General features: G+C 39.8%; 1 protein-coding gene across 1 annotated transcript in view; it reads right to left on the bottom strand.

Moving 5' to 3' along the window:
• The window catches only part of LOC128657326 (ceruloplasmin-like), a 352,838-nt gene extending 346,786 nt beyond the window's left edge, over positions 1 to 6,052 (bottom strand). The window contains 1 exon segment of the mRNA XM_053711627.1: positions 5,857 to 6,052. Coding sequence (XP_053567602.1) covers positions 5,857 to 6,011 — 155 coding nt within the window. The 5' untranslated portion in view covers positions 6,012 to 6,052.
• Positions 6,053 to 15,926: the final 9,874 nt, after the last annotated feature.

Raw genomic sequence — 15,926 nt, 5'->3', positions numbered from 1 at the left:
GTAAGAGAATAGTGGACTTTCAGAGATGAAATTGGCATTCAGGATGGTGTACTGTAAAAGGGTCAAGGGTCATCATTCTTAAATCATTAAGATCGGAGATGCTGACGCGTATTCATGCCAGTCACATTGGTGGAGAAGCATGCTATAGGCAGGCACGAGATACCCTATATTGGTCCAACATGCAAAATGAGATTAGAGACTTTGTTAGCCGTTGTTCAGCATGCAAAGAATATGCACAGGCACAACAGAAAGAACCCATGATGTCACATGTGCTGCCCACACGGCCTTGGCAAATTGTAAGCATGGATTTACTGAATTATGCTGGGCAAGATTTTATACTAATTGTTGATCACTATTCTGACTTTTAGGAGATTAAGCTTCTTCCCGACCTGTCTGCTGAAACTACAATCAAGCATTGTAAAGAACAGTTTGCACATCAGGGACAGCCAGACAGGGTAATCTCAGATAATGGACCTCAGTTTGCATGTGAGCAATTCAGATGGTTTTCTACAGATTGGGGGTTTGAGCATCTTTCCTCTTCCCCGCAACACCCTCAAGCTAATGGCAAAGCGGAATCAGCTGTAAAGATAGTGAAGAATCTTTGCAAGAAGGCCAAATATGAAGGTAATGACCCGTGGAAAGCCATTCTACATTGGAGGAACACCCCAACTGAAGGGATGGACAGTAGTCCTGCACAGCGCTTGATGTCAAGGAGGCTGAAGACTTCATTGCTAGTGGCTAATAAATTACTTGAACCTTGTGTGATAACAGGGGTACTGGAGAAACTGAGATGGAGGAAACAGATTTTCAAACTGACATACGATGTGTCTGCCAAAGACTTACCTGAACTAAGCATTGGAGAGCCAATCCGTATGAAGCCGCTCCCTGGTGACAGGACTGGTCGCTGGAGACTGGATACCTGTGTTTAGAGGGTTGCTCATCGCTCATATCTTGTGGATGTGGAAGGCAGTCTCTACTGTTGCAGTTGAGTAGACCTGCGAGTGGCAGAACATCTCACCACACAAGCCTATAAGCATCGTGCACTTGAGCTTCCCAAGGCTCTCAATGCACCTAGCCCTACTGGACCACATAAGCAAGGCAGAGACAATACTGCTGTCATATCAGAAGGATACAATGAGGATGACATAATGCAGCCTCTTATACCAGCAAGTTCTTCTTATCAACGCCTTCTGGAGCTGAACAGCTTTCCCCAGGCAAAATCCCTGTGGCTTTGCGTAGCGGTCGAGTTTGAAGACCACCATATAGACTTAATCTGTAGTGTTTCTACCAGTAATGCAGTATGTTATGTTTAAGAATATTCAGGATCTGTTTTAGGTAAATTGTTAGCAAATTTTGTATTGAATGTAAAAAGGGGAGATGTTATGGAGTTATTGTGCAAATACTGTGACTCTGTTTGTTTATGGTAACATTGCATTGCCTTATACTTCCTGTTTCCTGTTCCTACCTCTGACCTGGATGTAGTTCTATAGTCCAACATGATTCCTCACACTAACAGCTTGTAGTGCTGAGCTGCCATGCAGATTGTAGTAGCTGTGACAGAATCTCTAGCCTAATGTTAAATTTCTGAGGAAACGAAGGTGAGAATGGGAAGCAACTGTCCAAAAAAGAGAAGTTTCCAACTAGAAATTCAAGAAAAGCATAAGTCTATGAGTACAACTGGGTTCAGCTGAAAAGCATTAGACCGAGGATGCTGCTGCATCTTTCCGTTGTGTTTTTTATGACCAGGCTGCTTTTAGATATTTAAGAGTGATGATTTTATTTGAATTCATGGTTGGAAACTTTTTCTTTTTTGGACAGCTGCTATTTTACCAGTTTATCCTAGCCCGGAATATCCTATTTTTGGATACGGGCCATGACCGCACCACATGAGGGTCTGCTGACCAGGGCAAAGACTGGGAGTGTAGTGCACACGGCAGATATTCAGATAACAGGAGCAATATCAACTTGTTGTTGCTATGTGAAAGAGAAGTTGTTTTAAACTGTTTATTATATGAGCCGAAACTTATATGTCCGGAATGCAGGAACTCCCTGTCCTATCATAAACTGTTCAGCACTCTCCACATTGTGCCCTATTGTTTTACTGCTAATAAATTTAGTATTAAAATGTATTATTGACTAGACTGTCCCTTTAATAGAAATGTATTATACAAGCGTGTATCATTTAATTTAAATTCAATGGGACCACTAAGAAATTTCATAGGACCACTAGCTCTTGGGCAACATTTTCAACCCCTGTGTGTATATATATTTAACAGGTTTTTCTTACTGTCTCTCTCTCCCTGCCTTCCTCTGTCTCTCCCTCCTTTCCTCTGTCTCTCCCTCTCTTCCTCTGTCTCTCCCTCCCTTCCTCTGTCTCTCCCTCCCTCTCTCCCTTGCTCCCTCCCTCCCTTGCTCCCTCCATTCCTCCCTCCCTTGATCCCTCCCTTCCTTCATCCCTCTCTCCCTCCCTCCCTTTCTTTGTCTCTCACTCCCTTCCTCTGTCTCTCCCTCCCTCCTTTTCTCTGTCTCTCCCTCCCTCCCTCCCTCCCTTTCTTTCTCTGTCTCTCTCTTTCTTTGTCTCTCCCTCTGTCACTCCCTCCCTCCCTTCCTTCTTCTGTTTCTCCCTCCTTCCCTCCTCCCTCCCTTCCTTCATCCCTCCCTTCCTCCCTCCCTCCCTCCCTTCCTTCCTCCCTCTCTTCTTCTGTTTCTCCCTCCCTTCTTCTGTTTATCCCTCTATTCTTCTGTTTCTCCCTCCCTCCCTTCTTCTGTTTCTCCCTCCCTTCTTCTGTTTATCCCTCTCTTCTTCTGTTTCTCCCTCCCTTCTTCTGTTTCTCCCTCCCTCCCTCCCTTCTTCTGTTTCTCCCTCCTTTCTTCTGTTTCTACCTCCCTTCTTCTGTTTCTACCTCCCTTCTTCTGTTTCTCTCTCCCTCCCTTTTTCTGTTTCTCCCTCCCTTCCTTCCTTCCTTCCTTCCTTCTTCTGTTTCTCCCTCCTACCTTTCTTCTGTTTCTCCCTCCCTTCTTCTCTTCTTCTGTTTCTCCCTCCCTCCCTTCTTCATTCTCTCTCTCTCTCTCTCTCTCTCTCTCTCTCTCTCTCTCTCTCTCTCTCTCTCCCTATTGTCTCTCTTCATCTGTCTCTCTCTCTCTCTCTTCCTCTTTCTCTCCCTCTATCTATCTTCTTCTTTTCCTCTCTCTCTCTCTCTCTCTCTCTCTCTCTCTCTCTCTCTCTCTCTCTCTCTCTCTCTCTCTCTCTCTCTCTCTCTCTCTCTCTCTCTCTCTCTCTCTCTCTCTCTCTCTCTCTCTCTCTCTCCCTATGTCTCTTCCTCTGTCTCTCTCTCTCCCCCCCTTTCTCTGTCTCTCTCCCTCCCTTCCTCTGTCTCTCTCTCTCCCTTCCTCTGTCTCTCTCTCTCTCTCCCTTCCTCTCTCTCTCTCTCTTCCTCTATCTCTCTTTCTCCTTTCTTCTGTCTGTCTGTCTGTCTCTCTCTCTCTCTCCCTCCCTTCCTCTGTCTCTTCCTCCCTTCCTCTCTCTCTCTTCCTCCCTCTGTCTCTTTCTTTCTTTCCCTTTCGCCAGTTTTGCACAACCAACATTGTTATATTAATATACGTTTTACCTCTGTGATTACCTTGTATCTAAGTCTCTGCAGACTGCCCCCTTATCTAAGTGCTTTTGACAGACATGCAGTGTAGCCAATCAGTGAGGACTCCTAAATAACTACACAGGAGTGAGCACATATATGACACACATGAACTAGTACTGTCTAACTGTGTAAAACTTTCAAAATGCTCTGAGCTAAGAGGTGGTTTTCAACAGTTTAGAAATCAGTTCGAGCCTACCTAGGTTTAGCTTTTCAAAAATACCACCAAGGGAACAAAGCAAATTTGATGATAAAGTAAAGTGGAAAGTTGTTTAAAATTGCATGCTCTATCTGAATCATGAAAGTTTAATTTTGACTAGACTGCCCCTTTAAACTGTGTTGGTGGTAACATCACTATTTAACAGAAATGAAAACAATCAATGCAGCTGTTAAAACAGGTTTTTCTTACTGTCTCTCTTTCAACTAAGAATACCAGGAGAACGAAGAAAAATTGATGATAAAAGTAAATTGGAAAGTAAATTATTTAAAATTATATGCTCTATCTGAATAATGAAAATGTATTATTGACTAGACTGTCCCTTTAATAGAAATGTATAATACAAGTGTGTATCATTTAATTTCAATTCAATGGGACCAATAAGAAATTTCATGGGACCACTAGCTCTGGGCAACATTTTCAACCCCTGTGTGTATATATATTTAATAGGTTTTTCTTACTGTCTCTCTCTCTCTCCCTCCCTTCCTCTGTCTCTCCCTCCTTTCCTCTGTCTCTCCCTCTCTTCCTCTGTCTCTCCCTCCCTTCCTCTGTCTCTCCCTCCCTTCTTCTGTTTCTCCCTCCTTTCTTCTGTTTCTACCTCCCTTCTTCTGTTTCTACCTCCCTTATTCTGTTTCTCTCTCCCTCCCTTTTTCTGTTTCTCCCTCCCTTTCTCCCTTCTTCTGTTTCTCCCTCCCTTCTTCTGTTTCTCCCTCCCTCCCTTCTTCATTCTCTCTCTCCCTATTGTTTCTCTTCATCTGTCTCTCTCTCCCTCTTTCTCTCCCTCTATCTATCTTCTTCTTTTCCTCTCTCTCTCTCTCTCTCTCTCTCTCTCTCTCTCTCTCTCTCTCTCTCTCTCCCTCTGTCTCTCCCCCCTTTGTCTGTCTCTCTCCCTCCCTTCCTCTGTCTCTCTCTCTCCCTTCCTCTGTCTCTCCCTCTCTTCCTCTGTCTCTCCCTCCCTTCCTCTGTCTCTCCCTCCCTCCCTTTATTGATGATAAAAGTAAATTGTTTAAAATTATATGCCCTATCTGAATAATGAAAATTTATTTTTGACTAGACTGTCCCTTTAATAGAAATGTATAATACAAGCGTGTATCATTACATTTAAATTTTACACATTCCGTGATGCAAAAATATGAATTTAAAAAATTGGACCACTAAGAAATTTCATGGGACCATTAGCTATTGGGCAACATTTTCAACCCCTGTGTGTATATATATTTAACTTAAGGATGTTAAGATCAAAAATGAGTTCCCATCAGATGTTTATAACGAGTAATAAAAATGTTTCTAATGTTCTGTTATAATTTATGTAAACCACTGATTCTGTACTTTAAAGGGACATGATTCATATTAAGCATAACATTTATTTATTTTCTTCTCATGGTTTTCTTTGTTGAAAAGAATGCCTAGGTCGGTAGCATGCACGTGTCTAGAGCACTATATGGCAACAGTTTTACAAGAATACTTTTGAGCATTAGATGGTATCAGGGCTTGCACAATGTATAATATTACTAAAAGAATTACTGCATAACTGCTGCCATATAGTGTTGCAGATACGTGCACGCTCCTGAGCTACCTGCTTTTTAGCAAAGGCTACCAAGAGACTAAAGTAAATTTGATAATAGATTGATTTTCCATTGCAACTGAACATTACACTGTTGCATTTAAATAATCTGCATTTTCTTTGACAGAGTTGCTGTTATAATCGTTACCCCAAAAAGTTCCCCTGTTTTCTAGTGATAAGCATTAGTTACTTTATGTTTCTCTCTGTAATGTAACAACACAGTATATATGATATTTGTATGCATTTTTATTGCTAGACAATTTGTAATGTTTTCATCTGAATTAATAAATAGGTAATGCATCAATATTAAACATCATTTTGTATAAGCAATCAGCTCTTCTTTCATTTTTATTTATTATGTATAAGCTGATAATTGTGTTATTTTATATTTTTGTTGTTACAAAATACTTTAACAAATAAGATTACAACAACGTTTTACTTACTCATCATCATTTATTGATTTTCCAGATATAATATTCATCCCACTAGGAGCATAATCCCAATAAATTTCTCTAATTCCAATGTAATACGTTCTTTCTGTCCCTGATGTACAACCGAAGTATAAGGAAAGCAGCAGACATGATGTGAGCAGATTCATTTTTTGCAGATGCAGCTCAGACAGACTCCAGTAATCTGCAATCTCTGCCTTTTGTACAACGTCTCACTCACGCCCTGGATTGTCTTGCTCTCAGTTAGACAGCCTATTTAAATATGCAAATCTCGCTAACTTTATTAAATAATCCAGTAAACCATTGTAACAGAAGTCACTATCATTATGCAATGTAACAAAAGTGCTAACCTTGTTCATCTCAGTGTGTTTTTATTAAGGTATTTAGCGATACATACATAATAGCAAAAGATATAGGCCCAGATTACGAGTTTTGCGTTAGAGGCTATGCAGTGCTAACGAGCAGTTTTCACTCAACGCTCACTTACATGCAGCGCTGGTATTACGAGTTTTTACAAACCGGTCATTAAATGACAAGAAGTGAGCGTTGAACAAAATTTTGCTCATTACCGCACTCCAATACCAGCGCTGCTTAAGTCAGCGGTGAGCTGGTTGTATGTGCTCGTGCACGATTTCCCCATAGGAATCAATGGGGAGAGCCGGCTGAAAAAAAGTCTAACACCTGCAAAAAAGCAGCGTAAAACTCCTTAACGCAGCCCCATTTTATGTCTACATGAGTTAGGGTCTAAACACCCCTAATCTTACACTTATTAACCCCTAATCTGCCGCCCCTGACATTGCAGACACATAAATTATAATTATTAACCCCTAATCTGCGGCTCCGGATCCCGCCGCCACCTACATTATACTTATGAACCCCTAATCTGCTGCCCCAACATCGCCGAACCCTACATTATATTTATTAACTCCTACTCTGCCGCCCCCAATGTCGCCGCCACCTACCTACTTTTATTAACCCCTAATCTGCCGCCCCCGACATCGCCGACACCTAAATTATAATTATTAACCCATAATCTGCCGCTCCGGACACCGCTGCCAACTACATTATACTTATGAACGCCTAATCTGCTGCCCCCAACATCGCCGAACCCTACAATATATTTATTAACTCCTACTCTGCCGCCCCCAATGTCGCTGCCACCTACCTACACTTATTAACCCCTAATTTGCCGCCCCCACTATAATAAACATATTAACCCCATAAACTGCCGCCCTCCCGCCTCGCAAACATTAGTTAAATATTATTAACCCCTAATCTGCCGGCCCTAACATCGCCGCCACCTACCTACATTTTTTAACCCCTAATCTGCCACCCCAACGTCGCCACCACTATATTAAAGTTATTAATCCCTAAACTTATGTCTAACCCTAAACCTAACACCCTCTAACTTAAATATTATTAAAAGAAATTGAAATAAATATTCCTATCATTGACTAAATTATTCCTATTTAAAACTAAATACCTGTAAAATAAACCCTAAACTAGCTACAATATAACTAATAGTTACATTGTAGCTAGCTTAGGATTTATTTTTATTTTACAGGCAAATTTGTGTTTATTTTAACTAGGTAGAATAGTTATTAAATAGTTATTAACTATTTAATAACTACCTAGCTAAAATAAATACAAAAGTACCTGTAAAATAAAACCGAACCTAAGTTCCAATTACACCTAACACTACACTTAACTAAATTAAATACAATTAAATAAATTACATACAATTTCCTAAATTAAATTAAATTATCTAAAGTACAACTCCCCCCCCACTAAATTACAGAAAATAATAAACAAATTACAGAAATTTAAACTAATTACACCTAATCAAATAGCCCTATTAAAATAAAAAAAGTCCCCCCAAAATAAAAAAAAAACCCTAGCCTAAACTAAACTACCAATAGCCCTTAAAAGGGCCTTTTGCGGGGCATTTCCCCAAAGTAATCAGCTCTTTTACCTGTAAAAAAAAATACAAACAAACCCCCCAACAGTAAAACCCACCACCCACACAATCAACCCCCCAAATAAAATACTAGCTAAAAATAACCTAAGCTCCCTATTGCCCTGAAAAGGGCATTTGGATGGGCATTGCCCTGAAAAGGGCAGTTAGCTATTTTGCAAGCCCAAACCCCTAATCTAAAAAATAAACCTACCCAATACACCCTTAAAAAACCTAACACTAACCCCTTGAAGATCGACTTACCGGGAGACGTCTTCATCCAAGCCGGGCAAAGTTGTCCTCCAGATGGGCAGAAGTCTTTATCCAAGCTGGGCAGAAGTGGTCCTCCAGATGGGCAGAAGTCTTCATCCAGACGGCATCTTCTATCTTCATCCATCCGGCGCAGAGTGGCTCCATCTTCAAGACATCCGACGGGGCGCATCCTCTTCTTCCAACGACTAAAACAGAATGAAGGTACCTTTAAGTGACGTCATCCAAGATGGCGTCCCTTTGATTCCAATTGGCTGATAGAATTCTATCAGCCAATCAGAATTAAGGTTTAAAAAATCCTATTGGCTGATGCAATCAGCCAATAGGATTGAAGTTCAATCCTATTGGCTGATCCAATCAGCCAATAGGATTGAGCTTGCATTCTATTGGCTGTTCCAATCAATTATTTTAAGGGCAATGGGGATCTTAGGTTTTTTAGCTAGTATTTTATTTGGGGGGTTGGTTGTGTGGGTGATGGGTAGGCTAGGTTTTTTTTTAATTTGGGGGGCTTTTTTATTTTAATAGGGCTATGTAATTAGTTTAAATTTCTGTAATTTGTTTATTATTTTCTGTAATTTAGTGTTTGTTTGTTTTCTGTACTTTAGCTAATTTAATTTAATTTAGGTAATTGTATGTAATTTATTTAATTTTGTTAATTTATGTAATTATAGTGTAGTGTTAGGTGTAATTGTAATTTAGGTTAGGTTTTATTTTACAGGTACTTTTATATTTATTTTAGCTAGGTAGTTATTACATAGTTAATAACTATTTAGTAATTATTCTACCTAGTTAAAATAAATACAAACTTGCCTGTAAAATAAAAAAAAAATCCTAAGCTAGCTACAATGTAACTATTAGTTATATTGTAGCTAGTTTAGGGTTTATTTTACAGGTAAGTATTTAGTTTTAAATAGGAATAATTTAGTTAATGATAGGAATATTTATTTTGATTTCTTTTAATTATATTTAAAGGGACAGTCAACACCAGAATTTTTGTTGTTTTAAAAGATAGATAATCCCTTAATTACCCATTCCCCAGTTTTGCACAACCAACACAGTTATATTAATATACTTTTTACCTCTGTGATTAACTTGTATCTAAGCATCTTCTGACAGCCCCCTGATCACATGACATTTTATTTATTATCTATTGACTTTTATTTTAGCCAATTAGTGCAGTGTCTGCCACAATCCACGGGCGTGCTCACAATGTTATCTATAGGGTTTACCTGAACTAGCTCTCCCCTGCTGTGAAAAGCAAATACAAAAGCATGTGATTAGAGGCTGCCTTCAAGGGCTTAGAAATTATCATATGAGCCTTCCTAGGTCTAGCTTTCAACTAATACCACCAAAAGAACAAAGCAAAATTGGTGATAAAAGTAAATTGGAAAGTTGTTCAAAATTACATGCCCTAGTGGAGGTTCCGGGGGAGGAGCATGTGTGGAAGCTCAGGTGAACACCTGCTCTGTGACTCCCAGTGAGCTACTGGCGGTGGATTTTTGCGCCCAAAAAACCCAGAGCTTGGGCGGCTTGCTAAGCCTCAAACAAATCATCACTACCGGAGCCTCAGTAGTGCTAAACCAACGCACTAAATTGAAGGGTATAGGGGTGGAAAAGGACTGATTGCTAACTACTGACTTTCTCTTGCATGGGTCCCCCCTGGTCTTGCTTAGCTACCACAAAGGAATGGCAAAGAAATGGTAAATTGACTATTCATAACACAACTGGAACAGGAGCGTTCCCTTCACTCCCTAGCAGATAAACTGTCTGGAGGGGAAGGGAGACGCTTGAAAAACAACCAACACGACAGGTCCAGGAACGATCAGACAAAACAAATTGTAGGCACCTGGTGCCAGGACGCAACTGTGTGGGAGATCGAGTGTCAAGAGCCGGAGGTAAACCCCCCCTACATGGTTGCTGTGGGGACACCCAGCTGAGTAGCGCAGTTTCGTCTGAACCCTGTGCAGAGTCGCCTTCCCCCTCCCACCGTTGTTGCGTGAGGGGGCCTGGTCCGGAGGTGCGGCTGTCAGGTGACTGGGACGCAGACGGCGAGGAGCGAGCGAGAGACGGAAACCCAGAAGGGAGCCTGCAGGCAACTCGTATGCTGTGGTAGCGGTGGTAACCAGGCGCTGGATGCTTAGAGCCGACAGGGGTTGAGCTGGCTGGTTGCGACCGGCATTTGGAGGAGCCCTGTCTCTTTTTTTTGTGTTCTCCCCGGTGTCCTTTCGTGGCCTCTTTGTGAAAAGGAGGGCTTGGCTGCTAACCAGCCGTGAGTGTAGGTCCCTGGAAGAAGCAGAACCGGACCTTGTTCCTCTCACCGATGCTGCATGGGGAAGCTGCTGCCGGTTCTTAAGATAGAGATACACCTACAGGTCCACCACGCTCTCTTGACTGGGTCAGGTACTCTTTATTATTTTTTTTACTGCTTTTCTTCCCTGTGTTGGTCCAGATAAGGGAAATAACCCTGAGCCATCCACCGGTCAAACTGGGACAAGTTGGCCCTAAGTGAAGAGTTTACCTCTCCATCGGACTAGAGGAAGATAGAGGGGAATAAGAAGGGGGAGACTCCCCTGCTAACCATGCAACTGGGAACTTTATTGCACTCAAACTCCTCTCTGTGGTTAAGAGATTGGGTGAATACAATAATTCTGTTTTTTGTGTTTTTTGTTTTTTTTTGTTTTTTTTTTGTGTTTGTTTTTTTTTAAGCATAAGCAAAGTTAAAGTATTACTATTATTTATTACAAAAGCTCATTTATTGTCAATATTAATATGTCTAAAACGCCTTAGACTTAAAAGAAGTCATATTGTGCAAGGGTCACACTGATATAATGGCTATATATTATGCATGAATAATTATTGGGAAAATGTGAACCAAATTGGTTATCTGCCCTTCAAATACTATAACTGTGGTATATACCGTGGTGACGGTGGCATAATTGTGGTATTTACAATAATGATGGTATAATAATGGCACTGTGACAAGGTTACAGAGAGTAGATCAGGAACTGCAGCAAAACTAGCTGCCCAGGCTTATAATAGATTAAATAAGTTATTAATATAACTCACTAAGCTACATGTAAAAGGGAGCAACAGCAAAGTAGCCTTGGAGGGGAAGAAGAAGGAGAAGGAAAAGGGGAAAATGCTGTAAATTGCACGTATTATTTAAACACCTTTTCGCTGTCTGTATTAATTTAACTAAACCAGGAGAAGAGAAGGGGTTAAACTCAGAGTCACTTTTGTTGTGGCTTCACAACTAATCACTCATTGGATTTTGTTCACTATCAATAACACGTGAATTTTTCTCACAGTATATAACTTTATTTTATTTTTCTTTATTTCCCCCAATTGCCCATCACTATCACTACCACACATAACCCCTCACATCCTTTTTTGTTCTATCACTCCCCTGCAGGTGTTTTTTTTTTTTCTCTTTTTTTTTCTCGCTTCCTCCTCACTTTAATATTATCACTTTGGTAAACCTAAAATTAAAATTAAGAGCACAGTCCTAAATCACAGGTGGGTACACCACACATGGATAAATTCCTAAACATCCACGGCAAAACCCCCTCTCCAATCATGGCGAACAGAAACAGAGATAAGAAAATAAAAAGCTCAACAAACACCTCAGTGGATACTAATCTAGCTCCCAGCAATCCTTCATACTCTAGCGAACCCTCTAATACCCAAGCCTTGGTGGATAGTATCTTAGAAGCACTTGCCCCTAAGTTTGACACTCTGAGGTCAGAGATCAAGCAAGATATGAGATCACTTTCACAAGAGCTTAGGCAGTTCTCCAACAGAGTACAAGAACTTGAGCAACGAGTCTCAGATCTTGAAGATCTAACGGTCACATATACCACAAAATCTAAAATTAATGAAGTAACAATCGAAAAACTTCAGTTTAAAATTGAGGATTTAGAAAACCGTTCTAGACGGAACAATTTTAGAATCATAGGAGTACCAGAAGAGAAGCAGTATGATAATTTAAATAACTTTATTTCTGAAACATTAGTTCAACTCCTCAAAATTCCAACTGCATATCCTAAAATTATTATTGAAAGAGCTCATAGATTAGGGAGACCTGCCCCAGACAATACAGAGAAAGCTAGGCCAAGACCAATTATAGTCAAACTACTGAACTTCCAGGATAAAATTACCCTTTTTCAATATTACCGTAAAAACCAGCCCATTTCATTAGGGAACTCTAGTATCTTTATGTTCCAAGACTTCTCGGTTGAAACGGCAACCAAGAGAAGGGTGTTATCCCCAATATGCACTAAACTCATTAACCTGGGTATACGGGCTACCTTGATCTATCCAGCAAGGCTCAAAGTATGGGACAAGGATGAAATTTACTATGCTGAGACGGCTAAAGAGGCAAGCGAACTCTTAGCTAAATTAAATATTTCTGAATAATCAATATATTCAAATTAAAAGTGAGACAGTTGATAATTGTTAAGAAATGGTTCAAAACTTTGGTTTTCTCCCCTTGGCATCCCGAAACCCCCCCCCCTCATAAGAATATGACAAAGTTAGAAAGTATTACATTTGTTTCGTGGAACATTGGAGGTCTCACATCCCCCATAAAAAGGACAGCAATTTTAAACCAACTGAGGAAAATAAAGTCTGATATAGTATTCCTTCAGGAAATGCATTTAAAAATAGAGGAAACTAGGAAACTAAAGAAATCCTGGGTAAAGGAGGTACTGGCCACTCCAAGTTTAAATAGGAAAAGAGGCGTAGCCATACTCTTGGGGAAAAAGATAATGGCCAATGGCTTAGAGATTCTTAGTACAAAGGTAGACCCAGAGGGGAGATTCATACTGTTAAAAATTAAGGTGGCAAAAACCACATACACACTATGTAACCTATACGCACCTAATGTGATAGACGCATTTTTCTGGGACTCCTTATTAAATAAAATTATGTTATTCCAGGAAGGCTTTTTGATATGCGGGGGTGATTTTAACATGGCCCCACAATATCCGCTAGACAGACTAAGATCAGTTGCTAATCAACTCAAAAATAAAAGAGATAACTTGGAAACCAAGATTTTTAAAAAAATCACACAGAATTTGGCAATAAAAGACATTTGGAGACTAAAAAATCCAGAGACAAGAAACTTTACATGCTTATCTAGGGCCCATAAATCATTTTCCAGAATTGACCTATTTTTAGTGGACACTAAGCTCCTAGAGCGGAAAGTAATGACAGAGATCTTACCTATCTCCCTCTCGGACCATGCCCCCATTGTTCTTCAGTTTCAGGAACCTGTTAAGAGATGCAAACAAGCACGTTTTTTTTTCCCCAGTTATCTATCAAAAGATTTAAAATTTAAAAATTGGCTCAATCTCAAATTTAAAGAATATGCGGAGCACAATGTTGAGTATAGTAGGCATCCTATGATATTTTGGGAGGCAGCAAAAGCTGTTTTAAGGGGTGAAATAATATCTTATACAGCCAATCTTCAGAAAAAAATCAAAACCAGAGAGAAAGAAGTGATTAGTTCATTAATCAACTCCTACAATCACTATCTCCTAGATAAATCAAGGATTAATTGGCTTAAATATATAAAGGCTAAAAATGAGAGAGATACGTATTTAACCTACCAGGCTTCGCAAAAAGAATTAAAACTCCAAGCCAAACTTTACAGATTTGGAAATAAAACAGGTAAGCTCCTGGCTAATTTAGTAAAAAGATCAAAAGGAACAACCGTGATTGAGTCACTCCAACAGGAAGGCAAAACAATAACTAGGTCAGAGGAGATAGCAGACCTCTTGTTCACATATTTTCAGGAGTTATATTCATCTAAAAAATCTGATAAGACCCAATCTGCTCAATTCTGGAGACAGCTGACACCCCCATCTCTAGGGAGGGAAGAGTTAGAGACCCTAAACGCTCCTATCATTGAGCTGGAAATAGAGAAAGTCATTAACAAACTTGCATCGGATAAGGCACCCGGCCCAGATTCATTACCAAATGAATTTTATAAAATTCTTTCGCCATCGATAGTTCCAAGTCTCTGTAATTTATATAATGCAATATACATAGACGGGCTTCCAATTCCCCCCTCTTTTTCGGCATCAAACACAATATTAATACCTAAACAGGGTAAAGACCCTACCTTGAAAGAGTCATACAGACCCATAGCCTTACTGAACATAGACTATAAGATTTTAACATCTATCTTAGCAAACAGACTACAATCTATCCTACCTATAATTATACACAAAGATCAAGCAGGTTTTCTTTACAAACGTAACTCATCAGCAAAGATAAGAGAAGTTCTGTTGACGGTAGACTATTTTAAGACAGAGGTGGGCATGGAGGGGGGGGGAGGACATCCCTGACCAGGCAGTCATTTCCATAGATGCGGAAAAAGCATTTGACTCGGTTCATTATGATCATATAACAGAGTCTTTACTTAAATTTGGGTTTGAAGGTAAATTCTGTCAACTGATTAAAAATCTATACAACAAACCATCTACAAGACTGCTGGTGAATGGTTCCCTTACCCCAGAGATTATACTGGAGAGGGGAACTCGCCAGGGGTGTCCTCTCTCCCCCCTGCTTTTCGACATTTCAATAGAGCCCTTAGCTATGATGGTAAGACATCAATTAGAAGGCATAAAAATACGAAATAAGGAGCTTAAAATTGCACTATATGCAGATGACATCCTCCTCTACATAGCAAATATTAAAGACAACCTGCCAAAGTTAATATTGATTATCAAACAATTTGGTTCTTTTTCAGGCTATAATGTCAATACTTCAAAATCAGAAATGCTATGGCTGAGAAAAAATAAAAAATCACCATCAAACATACCCTTTAAGATAGTGTCAGAGGCCTTTAAATATCTAGGGGTCCTAATTCCATCTAATATAGACAAGCTCTATGAATTAAATATTCCCCCAATATTGCAGGATATCAAACAGAGTTTAACAAATTGGCAAAGTCTTCCTCTGTCCATAACTGGTAGGATAGCTTTGTTCAAAATGGTATTACTGCCAAAACTGCTATATATCCTCCAAAATGTTCCAATAATTCTCAAAGGGAAAGACATTTGGCAGTTGAATGCGGTATTGAGAAGATACATCTGGCAGAACAAAAAACCAAGAATTGCTTTTTTTAAATTACAACTACCAAGAAACCAAGGGGGGTTTGCACTGCCGGATGTACGTTTGTATAATATGGCTTATTTAGCACGTATTGTGGCAGATTGGATCTTTTCCAAAGACTATATAACAAACAACGATTTAGAGAATAACATTTGTTACCCATTCCTACCAGTAGCCTTAATACATTGTAAATCCAAATCAATGCCGCAGGAACTGAAATCATTTAAAACAATTTACAACCCTATACAAAGTTGGGCAAGCTCCTATTAATAGATGGTAATGCATCTAAGTTTGTTCCATTTCGGGGCAACCCGAAATTTCCGGCTGGCCTAGATTCAGTTACATTTCAAAGATGGCATACGGTAGGATTGGACAGGGCTATTCTGTTTATAGATAGAGAGAATCAAGCGATTAAAACTTATGAATCACTCAGGCAGGAATTTGACATCTATAACAGAGAATTCTTTGCCTACTTGCAGGCCAGACACTTTGTAACAGAACTCAGGAGGGAGGTAAATGGAAGATGGATGTGGGGGAAATTGGAGGGGTGGTTAGAAATGCTGAAAAATGGTCAGTCCTCCATCTCACCATGCTATTATATGCTAGTTTCCCTTAAGGGTATATTAAATCTTGAAAAACTCTCGGCTGAATGGAATAACTTAATTCCAGAGAGCAATGCTGATGCCCAGCTGGTACAGGGCTCTTTCACAAGAATAGCTCA

Source organism: Bombina bombina, chromosome 4 (genome assembly GCF_027579735.1).
Source record: "Bombina bombina isolate aBomBom1 chromosome 4, aBomBom1.pri, whole genome shotgun sequence".
NCBI classification, from domain to species: domain Eukaryota; kingdom Metazoa; phylum Chordata; class Amphibia; order Anura; family Bombinatoridae; genus Bombina; species Bombina bombina.
This window is presented reverse-complemented; position numbering and strand designations above follow the sequence as displayed.